General features: G+C 40.1%; 1 protein-coding gene across 1 annotated transcript in view; it reads left to right on the top strand.

Moving 5' to 3' along the window:
* IFIH1 (interferon induced with helicase C domain 1) overlaps window positions 1-15,043 on the top strand; it is a 39,145-nt gene that overhangs the window by 11,740 nt on the left and 12,362 nt on the right. The window contains 5 exon segments of the mRNA XM_044303603.1: window positions 2,400-2,456; window positions 9,539-9,771; window positions 10,411-10,621; window positions 12,844-13,061; window positions 14,764-14,877. Of these exon segments, the coding sequence (XP_044159538.1) occupies window positions 2,400-2,456; window positions 9,539-9,771; window positions 10,411-10,621; window positions 12,844-13,061; window positions 14,764-14,877 (833 nt within the window).

Consider the following 15,043-nt stretch of genomic DNA (forward strand, 5'->3'; position numbering starts at 1 on the left):
GAAGTCGCCCAAATCTGTATGGGAGATAGCATTATATGGATAGATTTTTATAAAGAGGTGGGAGATAGCATTATATGGATAGATTTTTTATAAAGAGGGCATATATATTGATGCTATGTAAATACCGTGAACTAAACAGAATTTGACATATTCAAAATGTACCAGCAGGTGGCGCTGTTTTCAAGCTTTTTCAGGATGTGAGTTTTAATTGGAGAAAAAATTATAGTTCCAATAGGAGGAAATACAAGAGAAAAAACCTTATCTTACCTTATTATAACACAAAACCAACGCACAATGGGGCACATTTACCAAAATGTTTACGCCTCTTTTTAGTCTAAAAAATGCTGTTTTAGGGCTCATTCATGTGCCGCCCATTTTATGCATTGAGGACCGCAAATTGCTGTTGCCAATGCACGGGCTCCATCTGAATGGCTACCACAGACGGATGCAGGCCCATTCAACTTGAATGGGTCCGTGATCGGTCTGCACCGCAAAAAAATAGAACATGTTCTATTTTTTTTTTTTTTGCGGTGCAGAGACATGGACAGAAGGTTCCGTGCCTCCATTCCGCACCTTCCGGATTGCAGTGCACAAATGGCCGCTGCCCGTTTATAGCGGACCCGCTGTTTGCGAGCCGTAATACAGGCCTGGCCGGCAATTGTTCATGTGCATGAGCCGTTAGACTGACTTATTTTTTAGTCACATTTACTACTGAAATTGCACCTGTTTTGGAGGCTTTTGCGTCTCATTCGACTATTTTGATTCTTGAGCCTAGTTCAGAAGTTTTCCAACTTTTGCGTCTTCTTTCCGACCTATGTATGTAGGTCTAATTTCTAGAAAATTCAGGGGTTGGCAGCACTACTCATCCCACTCATTTGGGTACTGACCAGGAAATGGCTTACAAGCCAAATGGTGCGTGCAGATAGGGATCCTGGCTGGGGGTCCCAACTCATCCAGACAATTCAATAATCCACAGCACTCGCCGGTAAATGATGAAAATAGTGGTGATTTATTCACTCAAGCAGCCAGTATACAGCGACGTTTCGACCTCAGTTGGTCTTTATTACAGTATTAAAAAAGCTCCTATACACGGAATAAAGGGGTATGAAATGAGGATCACAAAATCAGGCAAAATCCCCCAAATTAAAGTCCCTATTAAGACCCCTGGGCTCCAGGGTGTCTAGTCTATGAATCCATTTTAGCTCTAGACGTTTCAACAAGGTCTCTCGATTCCCTCCTCGTCGGGGCTGTCTAATCCCATCAATAATTTGGAACCTCAGCTGTGAGACGTTATGTCCAGCCTTGAAAAAATGTTCCGGGACAGGGAGGTCCAAAGCAGGTTTACGAATTTTAGACTTATGCTGTGTCAGTCTTTTTTTACATTCTTGGGTCGTCTCACCCACATATAAAAGTCCACATGGGCACCAAAGTATATAAATCACAAAAGAAGAGCAAAGACCAACTGAGGTCGAAACGTCGCTGTATACTGGCTGCTTGAGTGAATAAATCACCACTATTTTCATCATTTACCGGCGAGTGCTGTGGATTATTGAATTGTCGGTCTAATTTCTAGGCCACCCCCAGGGTTGGTGTACTTTTCGTCGTCGGTTTTGAGTAATAAAGTGCAACTTTTTTTTGCACTAAGTCGCATTTTTCTAGAGACATGCAAATTTCTCCACAAAGATGCAACTTTTTTTTTTTTTGCGCAAGTAAATTAGACCAATCTAAGTGAATATGAACCCGTCTAACTACTAAAAAACAACTGTCAGAGGTAAGTCTACTTCATCAATGGCTGTACGACTTTTAATAAATGCTCGGCAAAAGAAAGGCAGACGAATGACATACACCTAATTTTATAGCCAAAGACAGGACTAGCTTGATAAAAGTGCCCCAATATTTTCTAGCAGATATTTTTGGTGCAGATGTCCATGGAGATGTCAAACTGCATTCATCTACTTTTTTGTCGCTGAAACATTCATACGCTATAAGTTCATTGATGCATCACAGCACCTTGCAAAATACACACAAAATCAGGGCCTTCTCCCAGGACCTGACAGATGACACACTAAAGCCGGGTTCACATCACCGTTTAGTTTTTTCGGTCTTTTCATCCGTCGGAAGAAGAAAAAACTAAACAAAAAAACTGATCCTTTATTTTTCTCCCATCTAAAATAACAGATCTCAGACGGAAAATGGCTAAAACGGATGCAAAATCAGCACAACGGTTGCTCAAAATATTGGATCCGTATTTTTTTTGTTTAGTTTTTTTTTTCTGTTCTTCTGACGGTTCAGAATAACGGAAAACGAAATGGTGATGTGAACCCAAGCTTGTATAGAAATAGAGTGGAGGAAGCGCTGTAATGGAAAAAGTTATGCAATTAAATGATTTTTTATTTCAGATTTGGATTCAAGTTGTAACAAGTCAACAGACAGCCCTGACTGCAGCAAGGGATCAGGTAAAATACAATATTAATACAGACTTTCGCTACCATTTAAATTTTTTTTAGATGTTGGTCACTATTAAACTAATGTCACACAGTTTTTTTTGGTGTTTTTGAGAGGTTTATGGGTTTTGGAGTGTTTTTTTCACTTGTCTGTTTTGCAGCCTTTTGTGGTAAAAAACTAATGTTAAATTTTGGAAAAAAATAACCCTTTGGCTACCGGAGGTTTTTTTGTTTTTGCATTTTTATTTTTTCTTCCCTATTTTCCGTGAGCCATAACTTTTTTTATTTTTCCGGTCACATAGCTGTATGAGGGCTTATTTTTTGCGGGACAAGTTGTACTTTCTAATGCCACCATTAATTATGGCATAAAATGTTGTGGGAAGCGGTAAAGAAATTCCAAATGGGGTGGAATTGGAAAAAAGAACGCAATCCCTCCACCGTTTTACGGGTTTTGTTCCAACGACGTTTTGTTTATGGCAAAAACTGACCCATGCCCTTCATTCTCTGGGTCAGTATGATTACAACGATACCCCTTATGTGTAGGTTCTTCATGTCTAAATAGTTTAAAAATATATTTTAACTTTGCTAATTTTTTTTTTATATCACCGTATTCTGACCCCTATAACTTTTTTACACTTATGTCTACTGAGCTGTTTAGGGGCTAATTTTTTGCAGAATATTTAATAGTATTGGCATTTTCGGTCGCGGTGATACCCATGATGTTTATATTTATTATTTAGGTATTTCTTTTTTAATTATACGGAAAGAGGGGTGATTAAAACTTTTATATATTTTTTTATTTTTGATATATTTTTTTAATTTATTTTATATTTTTGTGATCATTATGTGCCTCATATATGAGCCTATTACATTACTTTTTTTATTTTGGTTTATCAGGAATTTATTATTAGCTTATTTTGCTCACTTTTGCTCATTTCTTATCCTGGCCTGCCATCTGGTGGCCAAAATAAGAATTGCAGTTTGAATACTGTTAGCCTACTCAGTAAGGCTACCAGTATTCAGCGCAACTACCTATTCCCGGATTGGACACATGGGGCATAGGTAGGAAGCCCGGAAGCATGAGCTTACAGGTTTTTGCGCATTTCGCTGCCCTGATCCCACTTGATCACGGCATCTATTCTAAAGAATTTAATTACTGCGATCGGAATTATTGCCAGTCACGGTAATTAGCCGCAGGTCTCTGCTGTATGAAACAGCAGAGATCTGCCGGCCATGACGCCCAGCTGCACATGCGAGCGGGCGTCATGTTTACACATCGCACCAGCGCCGTACATGTACGGCACTGGTAGCCTAAGGGACTCAGGACGAACAGACATTTTTTTTTGTAGTGGTTATTTTTTACCCTTGCTGTGCCCCCAACACAGAATAGTGCCCCCATTATGTGCCTTGAAAACAATATGATGCCTCTTAAGTGTCTCCAGTCTCCAGAATAAATACTTACCTAGCTCACGTTCCCACAATGAATGGAGTAAACCTCCCAGTGCAGATCTGCTCATGTCTGTCTGGCGGCTAGATGCCTGCCAGCCCCAAACCGCCAGTCACTAGGGTGAATAATGGAGCTGGGAGCTGATGGCTCCAGGCTTCACCATCCATTGTATTCAACTCCTAAGGACGCAGATGCAGTTGAAAGTGGTGCCTCAGCCAGGAGGGTCCGACTGCCAAGGGACAGCCAGGTTCCTGCGCATTTATTTGGCCTGCCCATGGTTCTGGGAAGGTCCTGGTTATGTAGAAGTTTGTACTTAGGTGGTGTCCACTGGAAAGAAAATAGTTCAAGAAAGTTGAATTTCCTCTGCAGTGTATCAACAGTGAAGAGACTATTCTGACACATAACAGTATGTATGGAGATCAGTAAAAGAAATTGCAAAACCACATAAATATGTCTGTAGGAAGCGAGTTACGAAACAGGAGGTCGTCTTTACTGTGCTGCCTCCTATACCTTGACCGGAACAGGTTCTGTACTATCTAAACTTCCCTGCCCGACTCCCCGTGTCCCTCCAGGACATGTTGTTCCGAGCAGAGTTGCTTATTCAGCATTTGTCATTAATTTCCTTAGTTTTGCAAATGCTAATGTAATTAGATTTCCAGATTGTTTTCTTTTAAGACCAGAGTTTTTAGTGCAGTTCGGAATGTGAAATAGTTTTGAAAACGTGACTGCGCTGATTGTGGGGTTGTGGTCAAGACGACTCGACGCTTGTCACAGTCAAAGGATAAAAATATAGGTCAGTATTTTGTCATCTGTCTGTATCTGTCAATGACAGTGGCGCTGTCTGGATAAAAAAAAAAATGACTTTTTTTCCCCCTAATTTAATACAGCCCCTTTAAGGGTAGAGATCTGTAAAATAATGGTGAAAATTTAGCAAGTAAAGCAGCTTATATTAACATCTGCCTCAAGACTTTTCCAGGTTATGAATGCTGAGCGCTGCGAACAGACTTTGCCTAGGAAGTATGGGATTTCTGTTTTTTTGGTTTCATTAGGGTATTTTCCCACACAGCAGATTTGGGGCAGAAATTCAAACAAGTCTGCGAGGTGTAACTATGTCCATTGACTCTCTGCTCTTTTAATGGGGTAGTGTTGGCATTTAAATGATGATTGGCTTCAGGTAAGCTAGACGTACCCAGACTTGGTAAGGGTCGTGTGCCAAAACCAAATTTTTTTTCAAGCGAGTTACTACAGTTTTGGGGGAGTTTTGGCCGGATAGTTTTCTTTGTAAAACTTTTTAAAAAATGATATACAACTGCTGCTATAACAGGCACCATTACTGCCAGCCCTGTTTAATCTGAACTTCTTTAATGGGGTTTTCAGGATTAGGTCATCAATAGTTGATCGGTGGGCATCTGACTCCTGGCACCCCCAACAATCAGCAGTTTGAGGCTCCTCAAGCGCAGTGCCGTACTTGGTTTTGCAGCTCAGTCCTATTCACCTACATGCCGAAATACCATATTTATGACCATTGGTCATGATGTTAAAGACATCTGATGAGCTGATTGTCCCCCACTTTTCACAGTTATCCTGACCTCCATTAATATTTAAAGGGGTTATGCAATGATTGATCTAAAAAAGGAAAATCGGATATCATGTAGCAGAAGGCAATCTGTTTCTAACAAAGTTAGAACCAGCCCTGTACCCCATTCATTGCTCCAAATGTTCTGCTAGATTTCTTCAGGCTGGCATCTAAGGGGGGGTGTCCTTTCTCAGGGGACATGTCTTTTCTACTGCAGCTCTCTCCCTATGACAGCTCAAGGGGAGGGGGGAAGGTGTGTGCTTTCAAGCTGCCGCTCTTTCCCTGTAATTCTTCATGGTTTTATGGGTTTTGTTCCCATGGCGTATTCTTTGCAGCAAAACTGACCTGTGCCCTTCATTCTCTGGGTCAGTACGATTACAACGATACCAGATATGTACGGTATATGTTTTTTTAATGTTTAAATAGTGTAATAATAAATTGAAACTTTGAAAAACTTTTTTATAGTTATATCTACTGAGCTGTGCGGGGACTCAATTTTTTATGCAACAATCTGTAGTTTTTATTGATACCATTTTGAAGTGTGTGTGACTTTATCACATTTTATAACTTTTTGGGGGTAAGAGAAGCAATGAAAAAATGGCAAATTGGCCATTTTGACCAATTTCAAACAGCGGAGACCCGCCGGCCATGAATCCCGCTGCACGTGCGAGCTGGCGCCATGTTTGCACTTCTCTCCAGCGCCGTACATGTACAGTGCTGGTAGCAAAGGGGTTAAGGCATGGAAAACTCCTTTAACACAACTATACCAGCAACGTAAAATGATGTTTCAGCAAGGAGCACAGTTTCCTCATGCGTTGGTTATATATTAGTATAAGATCACAATTCACGGCTAAGTATTGAGTCTGTTAAATAGTGCAGAAATCTATTAGGATTCATGTGTTTGTATGACTCACAGAATACAGTATGTAATGTGGGGGTGAGCGTTCCGATCTCTGTCCACGTGAGTTCTTTGTAAGTTAATGTCAGTGCACAATGGAGTAGAGAACAGCTTCAGCGTGAAGCTCATACAGTCACATTAGTTATGATCCTTCTGCCCTTGTCAGTGTTTAGCAGCAGCAACGCTTCAAACTAATGAACAGGTCACCACAGTCAGGTGTAACATTGTGGCCCTTTTCTAAAACTTTAAAATTGAAGATAATAATCTAATAAATGGGTCCTCTCCCCTGTCCTGACATGTCTGTTTAAAAAAAATTTTTAAAAATGGATCCTGTAAAAAAAAAACATATCTTGTTGCATCAGTTGTCATCCGTTTGAGCCATTTCCGTCTAAGATCCATTTTTTAAGATGGGGAAAAAAGTACTGCATGGGAAAGCAAATGTATTATGTGGACCTGCCGACCACAAGAATTACAGATACCAATTCCAAAACATTTGCTCAGTTGCAGACTCTAAACTTCTAGGCCCTAGCAATGGTCTAAGACAAAGGACTGGCAATTGGAAGCTGCATATCCAATATTAAACAGCTAAATACATAAGTCCATCCCCGGGGTAGGAAAACAGAGTTTCCAAAATGTATATAAACTAGTTTGGTGTAGTCAAGCCAGTGATGTCTACATGTGATGTCACAGTCTAAAAGTTGGGCATGCTAAACCCGTCATGCTGGAGACCACCAGTTGTGGAGCTCTCCACTGGCTTCATAGAACTCCCCAGCTTACTCTGTATTATGTACGGTTGCAAGAAAAAGTATGTGAACCCTTTGGGATGATATGGATTTCTGCACAAATTGGTCATAAAATGTGATCTTCATCTAAGTCACAACAATAGACAATCACAGTCTGCTTAACCTAATAACACACAAAGAATTAAATGTTACCATGTTTTTATTAACCACACCATGTAAACATCACAGTGCAGGTGGAAAAAGTATGTGAACCCTTGGATTTAATAACTGGTTGAACCTCCTTTGGCAGCAATAATGTCAACCAAACGTTTCCTGTAGTTGCAGATCAGACGTGCACAACGGTCAGGAGTAATTCTTGACCATTCCTCTTTACCTAACGGTTTCAGTTCAGCAATATTCTTGGGATGTCTGGTGTGAATCGCTTTCTTGAGGTCATGCCACAGCATCTCAATCGGGTTGAGGTCAGGACTCTGACTGGGCCACTCCAGAAGGTATATTTTCTTCTGTTTAAGCCATTCTGTTGTTGATTTACTTCTATGCTTTGGGTCGTTGTCCTGTTGCAACACCCATCTTCTGTTGAGCTTCAGCTGGTGGACAGATGTCCTTAAGTTCTCCTGCAAAATGTCTTGATAAACTTGTGAATTCATTTTTCCTTCGATGATAGCAATCCATCAAGGCCCTGACGCAGCAAAGCAGCCCCAAACCATGATGCCCCCACCACATACTTCACAGTTGGGATGCGGTTTTGATGTTGGTGTGCTGTGCCTCTTTTTCTCCATACATAGTGTTGTGTGTTTATTCCAAACAACTCAACTTTGGTTTCATCTGTCCACAGAATATTTTGCCAGTTCTGCTGTGGAACATCCAGGTGCTCTTGCGCAAACTGTAAACGTGCAGCAATGTTTTTTGTTTTTTTTTACAGCAGTGGCTTCCTCTGTGGTATCCTCCCATGAAATCCATTCTTGTTTAGTGTTTTACGTATCGTAGATTTGCTAACAGGGATGTTAGCATATTCCAGAGACTTTTGTAAGTCTTTAGCTGACACTCTAGGATTCTTCTTCACCTCATTGAGCAGTCTGCGCTGTGCTCTTGCAGTCATCTTTACAGGACGGCCACTCCTAGGGAGAGTAGCAGCAGTGCTGAACTTTCTCCATTCATAGACAATTTGTCTTACCGTGGACTGATGAACAGCAAGGCGTTTGGAGATACTTTTATAACCCTTTTCAGCTTTATGCAAGTCAACAATTCTTAATCGTAGGTCTTCTGAGAGCTCTTTTGTGTGAGGCATCATTCACATCAGGCAATGCTTCTTGTGAAAATCAAACCCAGAACTGGTGTGTGTTTTATATAGGGCAGGGCAGCTGTAACCAACACCTCCAATGTCATGTACATTGATTGGACTCCAGTTGGCTGACACCTCACTCCAATTAGCTCTTGGAGATGTCATTAGTCTAGGGGTTCACATACTTTTTCCACCTGCACTGTGAATGTTTACATGGTGTGCTCAATAAAATTATGGTAACATTTAATTCTTTGTATGTTATTAGTTTAAGCACTGTGATTGTCTATTGTTGTGACTTGGATGAAGATCAGATCACATGTTATGACCAATTTGTGCAGAAATCCATATCACCCCAAAGGGTTCACATACTTTTTCTTGTGACTGTATATTGTTCAGTTCAAGACCAAATCAGAAAGGATAAAGGGGATGAGTGAGGGACTTCACAACAGAGGATCTCTCTCAGAGTCAGCTGCATTAAAGGAGTATTCCAGTAGGTAAAAGGTATCCCCTAGTGCTGTGATGGCTAACCTCCGACACTCCAGCTGTGTTCTAAAACTGTGACTCCCAAGATGCACACTTGCTTGGCTGTTCTCAGAATTCCATAGAAATAAATGGAGCATGCTGGGAGTCATAGTTTCACCACAGCTGGCGTGCCAGAGGTTAGCCATCACTGCCCTAGGGGATAACTATCAGATCGGTGAGGTCCTACAGCTGGGACCCCCACCAATCACGAGAACAGTGGCCCCTTGCTCCCTGCAGGCCCCATACGTCCCATAAGCGGACGCTCCGGTCATTTCAGAGGAGCAGTACTGGGCCTGCAGGGGGTATGGAGCCCCTATTCTTGTGATCGGTGCTGCTGGGATCCCCAGTGATCTGATAGTTATCCCCTATCCTGTGGATAGAGGATAACTTTTACCTACCATAATATCCCTTTAATGAAATGAGGTCTGCCATTCAGATATTGGAGCCTGCAATTGTGCAAATAGTATCCAGGAAGTTTATAGATGTCCCTTTAATTTCAATTGAAACCACCATTCAGATGTAGGGGAGGAGGACTTTCAACCATCTCCATATAGCTTTTTTATTTTAACCATCTTGTTAATATGTCTATCTTAACTCTTTGACTTTTTAATGAATTTCTTTCACAGTAGAAGAAAACGAAGATAGTATGAGAAAAGGCAGAGCCTCTCCGGTTCCTAAAATGACACTTCGAGATTACCAGATGGAAGTAGCCAAGCCAGCTTTAGATGGAGAGAATATCATTATCTGCCTGCCTACAGGAAGTGGGAAAACCAGAGTGGCGGTGTACATTGCAAGGCACCATCTGGATGAAAGAAAGAAGAATGACTTGCCAGCAAAAGTTATTGTCTTGGTCAACAAGGTATACGATATGCAAATTGCTACTTTTTCCTGTTATATATTATTATACATAAGAAAGAGTTGAATTAAAGGCTATGTACAACTTCTGCAGCATTTTTTATGATTTCATTTTACTTATTTGGGGCTAAAAATCATTCCAGTAGGTCTTTATTAAAAATGTTCAGCCATTTCTGAGATACAGGGTTAAAAATCTGTCTGTCTTCAGGATTTCAGATTTCCTTTGAATTCCCGACGGCTCAGGTATAACTCTTATCTCTGATCTCCTGAACTCATAAACACTTATTGAAGTAATATTCTCATCAATTAATTTTTTTTTAGCTATAATGAGTGTTTGAGGTCAGTAGATCAGAGATAAGAGTTACACATGAACCGTCAAGTGATGGAGCTCAAAGAAAACTAAAATTTGACAGCCTGCAAACAGACACATTTTTAACCCTGTAACTCAGAAACGGATAAACATTTTTAATAAAGATCTATTGTAAAACATTTTTTTTAGCCCAAAACAAATAGGATACAATCATAACAAATTTGCCCCAGAAGGTGTCCATAGCCTTTAAAAGAAACCATAATGGGTATTATCACCAAGATCATGAACATGAGAAGACGAAGAACCAAACCTTAAAGGTTGTATGTTTTTTAGGTTCCTTTGGTTGATCAGCATTTCCGCAGTGAGTTCTATCCATACATGAAGGATCGCTACCTTGTCACCAAAATAAGTGGAGATAGCCAGTTGAAGATTTCATTTCCTGACGTCGTGAAGATGCATGATGTCATTCTCTGCACAGCCCAGATATTGGAGAATTCCCTAATTAAAGCAGAAGAAGATGAAGAAGAAGGAGTCCAACTGTCTGGTAAGTTAGTAATACCCTATTATTCCTTAAAAGGGGGTTGTGCCACCATTAAATGTTATGTTAATTCTGCATGAAAAACGAATTAAATTTGTAATTGACTTTCTGTTACAAAAAATGCTGCAAGTTGTGAGATATTTTCTTTGATGGTGCCCCACCTACAGCGGTTGGTCTCCCATGCTCAGTTCCATCCTTCAACTGCCACCAGCCATATTGACTGTTAGAAGCTGGGACAGTTACAGGGAGAGAGCTGCAGCAGAAAGGACAGGCCCCCTGAGCTGTGATAGGGAGAAAGCTGCTGCAGAAAACACACACTCCGTGAGAAAGGACACACCCCTCTGCTAAATTAAGGGAATTTAGCAGATCAATTGGAGCAATGAATGAGGAGGTTACTGGATCCATTTGAAGTACAGGGCTGGTTCCAGCTTTATTGGAAAGTGATCACCATGTACCGTACTATACAATGTCCAATTTTGACCATTTAAAATGCTTATGGACCGCCCAAAGTATATTTACAGCAGGTAGTCCAGGTCACTAAAGCCTGTGCCATAGTACATTTACTGTGTGGGATTTAGTCGGCTGTATGTACAGGCCGCCGAATGTCAGGTCAAAGATTTCCATCAGCCCTGGAGAGAAGACAGAAGTCATTTTGACTTCTGTCTTCTCTCCAGGGCTGATGGAAATCTTTGACCTGACATTCGGCAGGACACAATGAGGGACACATATAAAAAAAAATCCATTAATGGGTAATACGAAATTACCAGAATTTTTTTAAAAATGTAAGTGGATTTTTTAATTTATTTATTTTTATTACTATTTTTTTCAAGCTATAGGCCTAAAATTTTAAAAGGCCTAAGCATATATGTGTATAAAAATAATATGAAAAGAAGCCTGCATCATACATGAAAAAAACAACAATTAAACTAACGTATGCAAAAAGCTATGCCTGGTCCTGAAAATCAAAATGATCCTAGTCCTGAACCAATTAGCTGGCGGTAATAATAAACACTAAATATCAATATATATAACACAACTTGCAGTAAAATCCTATAAAACACCTGGAACATAGAGATCTAAAATGTAATAAAATTCGAGGAATAATAATGAAATACTCGATAATAAAATGTTCGTATAAATATTCAGCGTGACAGACGATTCCTTCTTAGCGACAATCCACTAAGTTCTCCAGCTTCCCAAGTGGTCCAAATTTCTGGAGTCCTGTCTAGGCTAGACGCGTTTCCAGGTATCACATTACCCCTTCCTCAGTATCCCTTCCTCAGAGCTACTGAGGAAGGGGTAATATGATACCCCGAAACGCATCTAGCCTGGACAGGACCCCAGAAATTTGGACCACTTGGGAAGCTGGAGAACTTAGTGGATTGTCGCTAAGAAGGAATCGTCTGTCACACGAATGGCTCATTTGGAATATAACCAGTAAGGCCTGAGTCCATGTGGAAGACCTGAACACATGTGCTAAACAACTGCCAGTGTGCAAATTCATTGACAAACTATTGGTCTACATCTCGGAGGACCATATTATTTCCTTTGTTTAACTACCAAGGGAGACGGTAAGACCGTTCAAGTTTATCCAGCGATTTCATCCTGCACTTTTATTCGTATAACCCCTAGTCCAGTGGAACACTGCTGGTGGATGTTATAAGCGGGACGCCGCTTAAAGTCTGTTCAGTGGATTGGGACTGTAGATTTTTTTGGATACCCCTGTGATTAAATCGAATAGGACAACATCAGAGGACACTGGTTATCGCTATCATTAGCTGGGTGACTTTTCCATCCGAATATTCGGCTGAATATTTATACGAACATTTTATTATCGAGTATTTCATTATTATTCCTCGAATTTTATTACATTTTAGATCTCTATGTTCCAGGTGTTTTATAGGATTTTACTGCAAGTTATGTGTTATATATATTGATATTTAGTGTTTATTATTACTGCCAATATATACTGTTGCTTATTGCTATTTTATTATTATATATGCTAATAAATTACAATTGGTTCAGATATCTTGAGAGTGCCCAATTACTTTCACTTCATTTTTACTGTTTCTGGGTGTGGACAGGGTAAGTCCACCCGACTGAGTGCACCTCCTTGGGCTGTAGTTGCTCTTGTGCGTTACATATATCTCTCTTAAGTTCTGCTCCAAGATGGCAGTATGGAGACATGTAGGGGGCCTAAGTTTGCTCATTCAGGCTTTGTGTTTCAGATATTTCCCTCCTCATTATTGATGAATGTCACCACACCCAGAAGGGCGGTGTCTACAATAATATAATGTTACGTTACATGCAACAGAAAAAGGAGAACAAAAAGTTGCAGAAGTTGCAAGAGCCAGTGGTCCCACTTCCCCAGATTCTGGGACTGACGGCATCGCCAGGTGTTGGCGGGGCTAATAACAGTAAGAAAGCTGAAGAGCACATCTTAAAAGTAAGTCTATAGCGCATGTGTCCACTGCTGATTTTACAGTCTTCATATTGAATGAGTCTATCTATAAATTTGAATGCATTATTTTACATTTTTCTGGAATTACAGACTGTAGTACTGTCTAGTAGTGATGAGCGGCATAGGCAATATTAGTTTTTGCGATATTTCAAAAAAAAATTGCATAATATTTGCAATAAATTCGCAAACTCTAGAATTCTTGATCTCCAGTCATTATTTTCACGACTGCGCAAATCAGCACTAATGATGCGCATATTTTTTTTTTTTGCAATACATGCAACTTCACCTTTTATCAGGTCTGAGTAGATATTACTGATTGGTGCACTAAGTATTGTTGTGACATCACAGCACTGTGTCTGTAGCATGCATGTATGGACAGCAGAGAAACAGTAATTCCTATCACACTACCTAACACCCTGCACTGGAACCTATCAGCTACACTATATTACTATCTAACATACACTGACTATCTCCCACTAACTATCTGTATTATATATATGAGCTAACTATCTAATGTAATTGGATAAGGAATAGGATCCAGATGAAATCACAGAGCACAGCAATGTCACTCCCCTCTCTCAGAACTGCAAAAAACAGCAGAAAATGGCTTCTGGGGAGGTTCCTATATAGTAAGGGGTAGGCAACTTTCCTATTAGTTGCTAGGGATGTTGCTAAGCTCAGACAAAGACATTGCAGCCTTCTCATTGGCCCACAAGCAAGAAGAGAGGTTACTGATGAAAACAAAAATCTAGAATATTCACGACTACAAATATATAGCACTATATGCTACATCTTCGCGAATTCTCAAAGTGTCGATATTCGCGATAAACAGTACTGTCTGGAGCTGCATTCTCATTTCAGGCTTCAGAGCATTACTGTCTTGTTTTGCTCAATGTCTGTATATTTTGATCTACAGTATCTGTTTGCTTTCTGGGAAGTATAGTTTTTGCACCTGGAAAATGTAGGAAAATGTACTGCTCTAGTGCATGATAGGCTAGAGCTGAGCAAAATGATTAGGGGGTCTGTCAAGTCTGACAACCAAAAACTGTTGTAAAATAAAACTTTTTCTCAGTGTTGCTCGTAGGAATCACATCTTTCCCAAGTTGTCAGTAATTGCAGGTGTTATCTGTTCTATTAGTAGAATGCACCCACACCCAGCGTCGGAATGGCCCACCAGAGTACCAGAGGATCCTCAGGTGGGCCAAGACTCTGATACCATAGTGGGCTCCAAAGGTCCAGGACAAAAAAAAAATACATTTGGAGCTGACTTTGAAGCCACTCACTTGCCACAAGGGTCTATTTTAAGTTAAATCAAAACTCAATTAAACTTTATTGATAATATAGGGGTTAGGCCCTGAGAATAATTTCCTCTGCTGGGCCCAAGGAACCTCAGGCTGCCACTGCCCACACCCAATCATATCTGGATTACTGTGACATTAACCGATGGTCAGCTGCTAGTTTTCTTTGGATCAAGGAGACAGCCTGCTCGGATGTCCCATCCTAGAGAAAGACACTACAAAGGGCCAATAACTTATTATTTTTGATAGGTGTAATCCGTATATTACGTGTCCAAGGCACAATGCTAACTGACGTCCATATTTTCTGCCATTTTTATTTCTTTCACAATGTATAAGTAAACAGTAATACAGTATATCATCTAAATGTATGTTATAATTTCTTCTATTAGATTTGTGCCAACCTTGATTCTGGGATTAAGACGGTACAAGAAAACATTGCTAAGTTACAGAACCAAGTGAAGCAGCCATACAAGCAAATTGAGATTGCAGAAGATAACAATAAGGTAATCATTGTGTTTATTGGTTCTTAAAGGGGTTGTCCGAGTTATAAAATATATATATATATATATATATATATATATGTAGCACTGTAAATCTGATGGGCAGCAATATATAACTAAGCAAGTTTTAGGCAAAAAAATATATATTTCCTCATTTCTCTGGTTCTCT

This window comes from Bufo gargarizans, chromosome 8, assembly GCF_014858855.1.
Source record: "Bufo gargarizans isolate SCDJY-AF-19 chromosome 8, ASM1485885v1, whole genome shotgun sequence".
NCBI classification, from domain to species: Eukaryota; Metazoa; Chordata; class Amphibia; order Anura; family Bufonidae; genus Bufo; species Bufo gargarizans.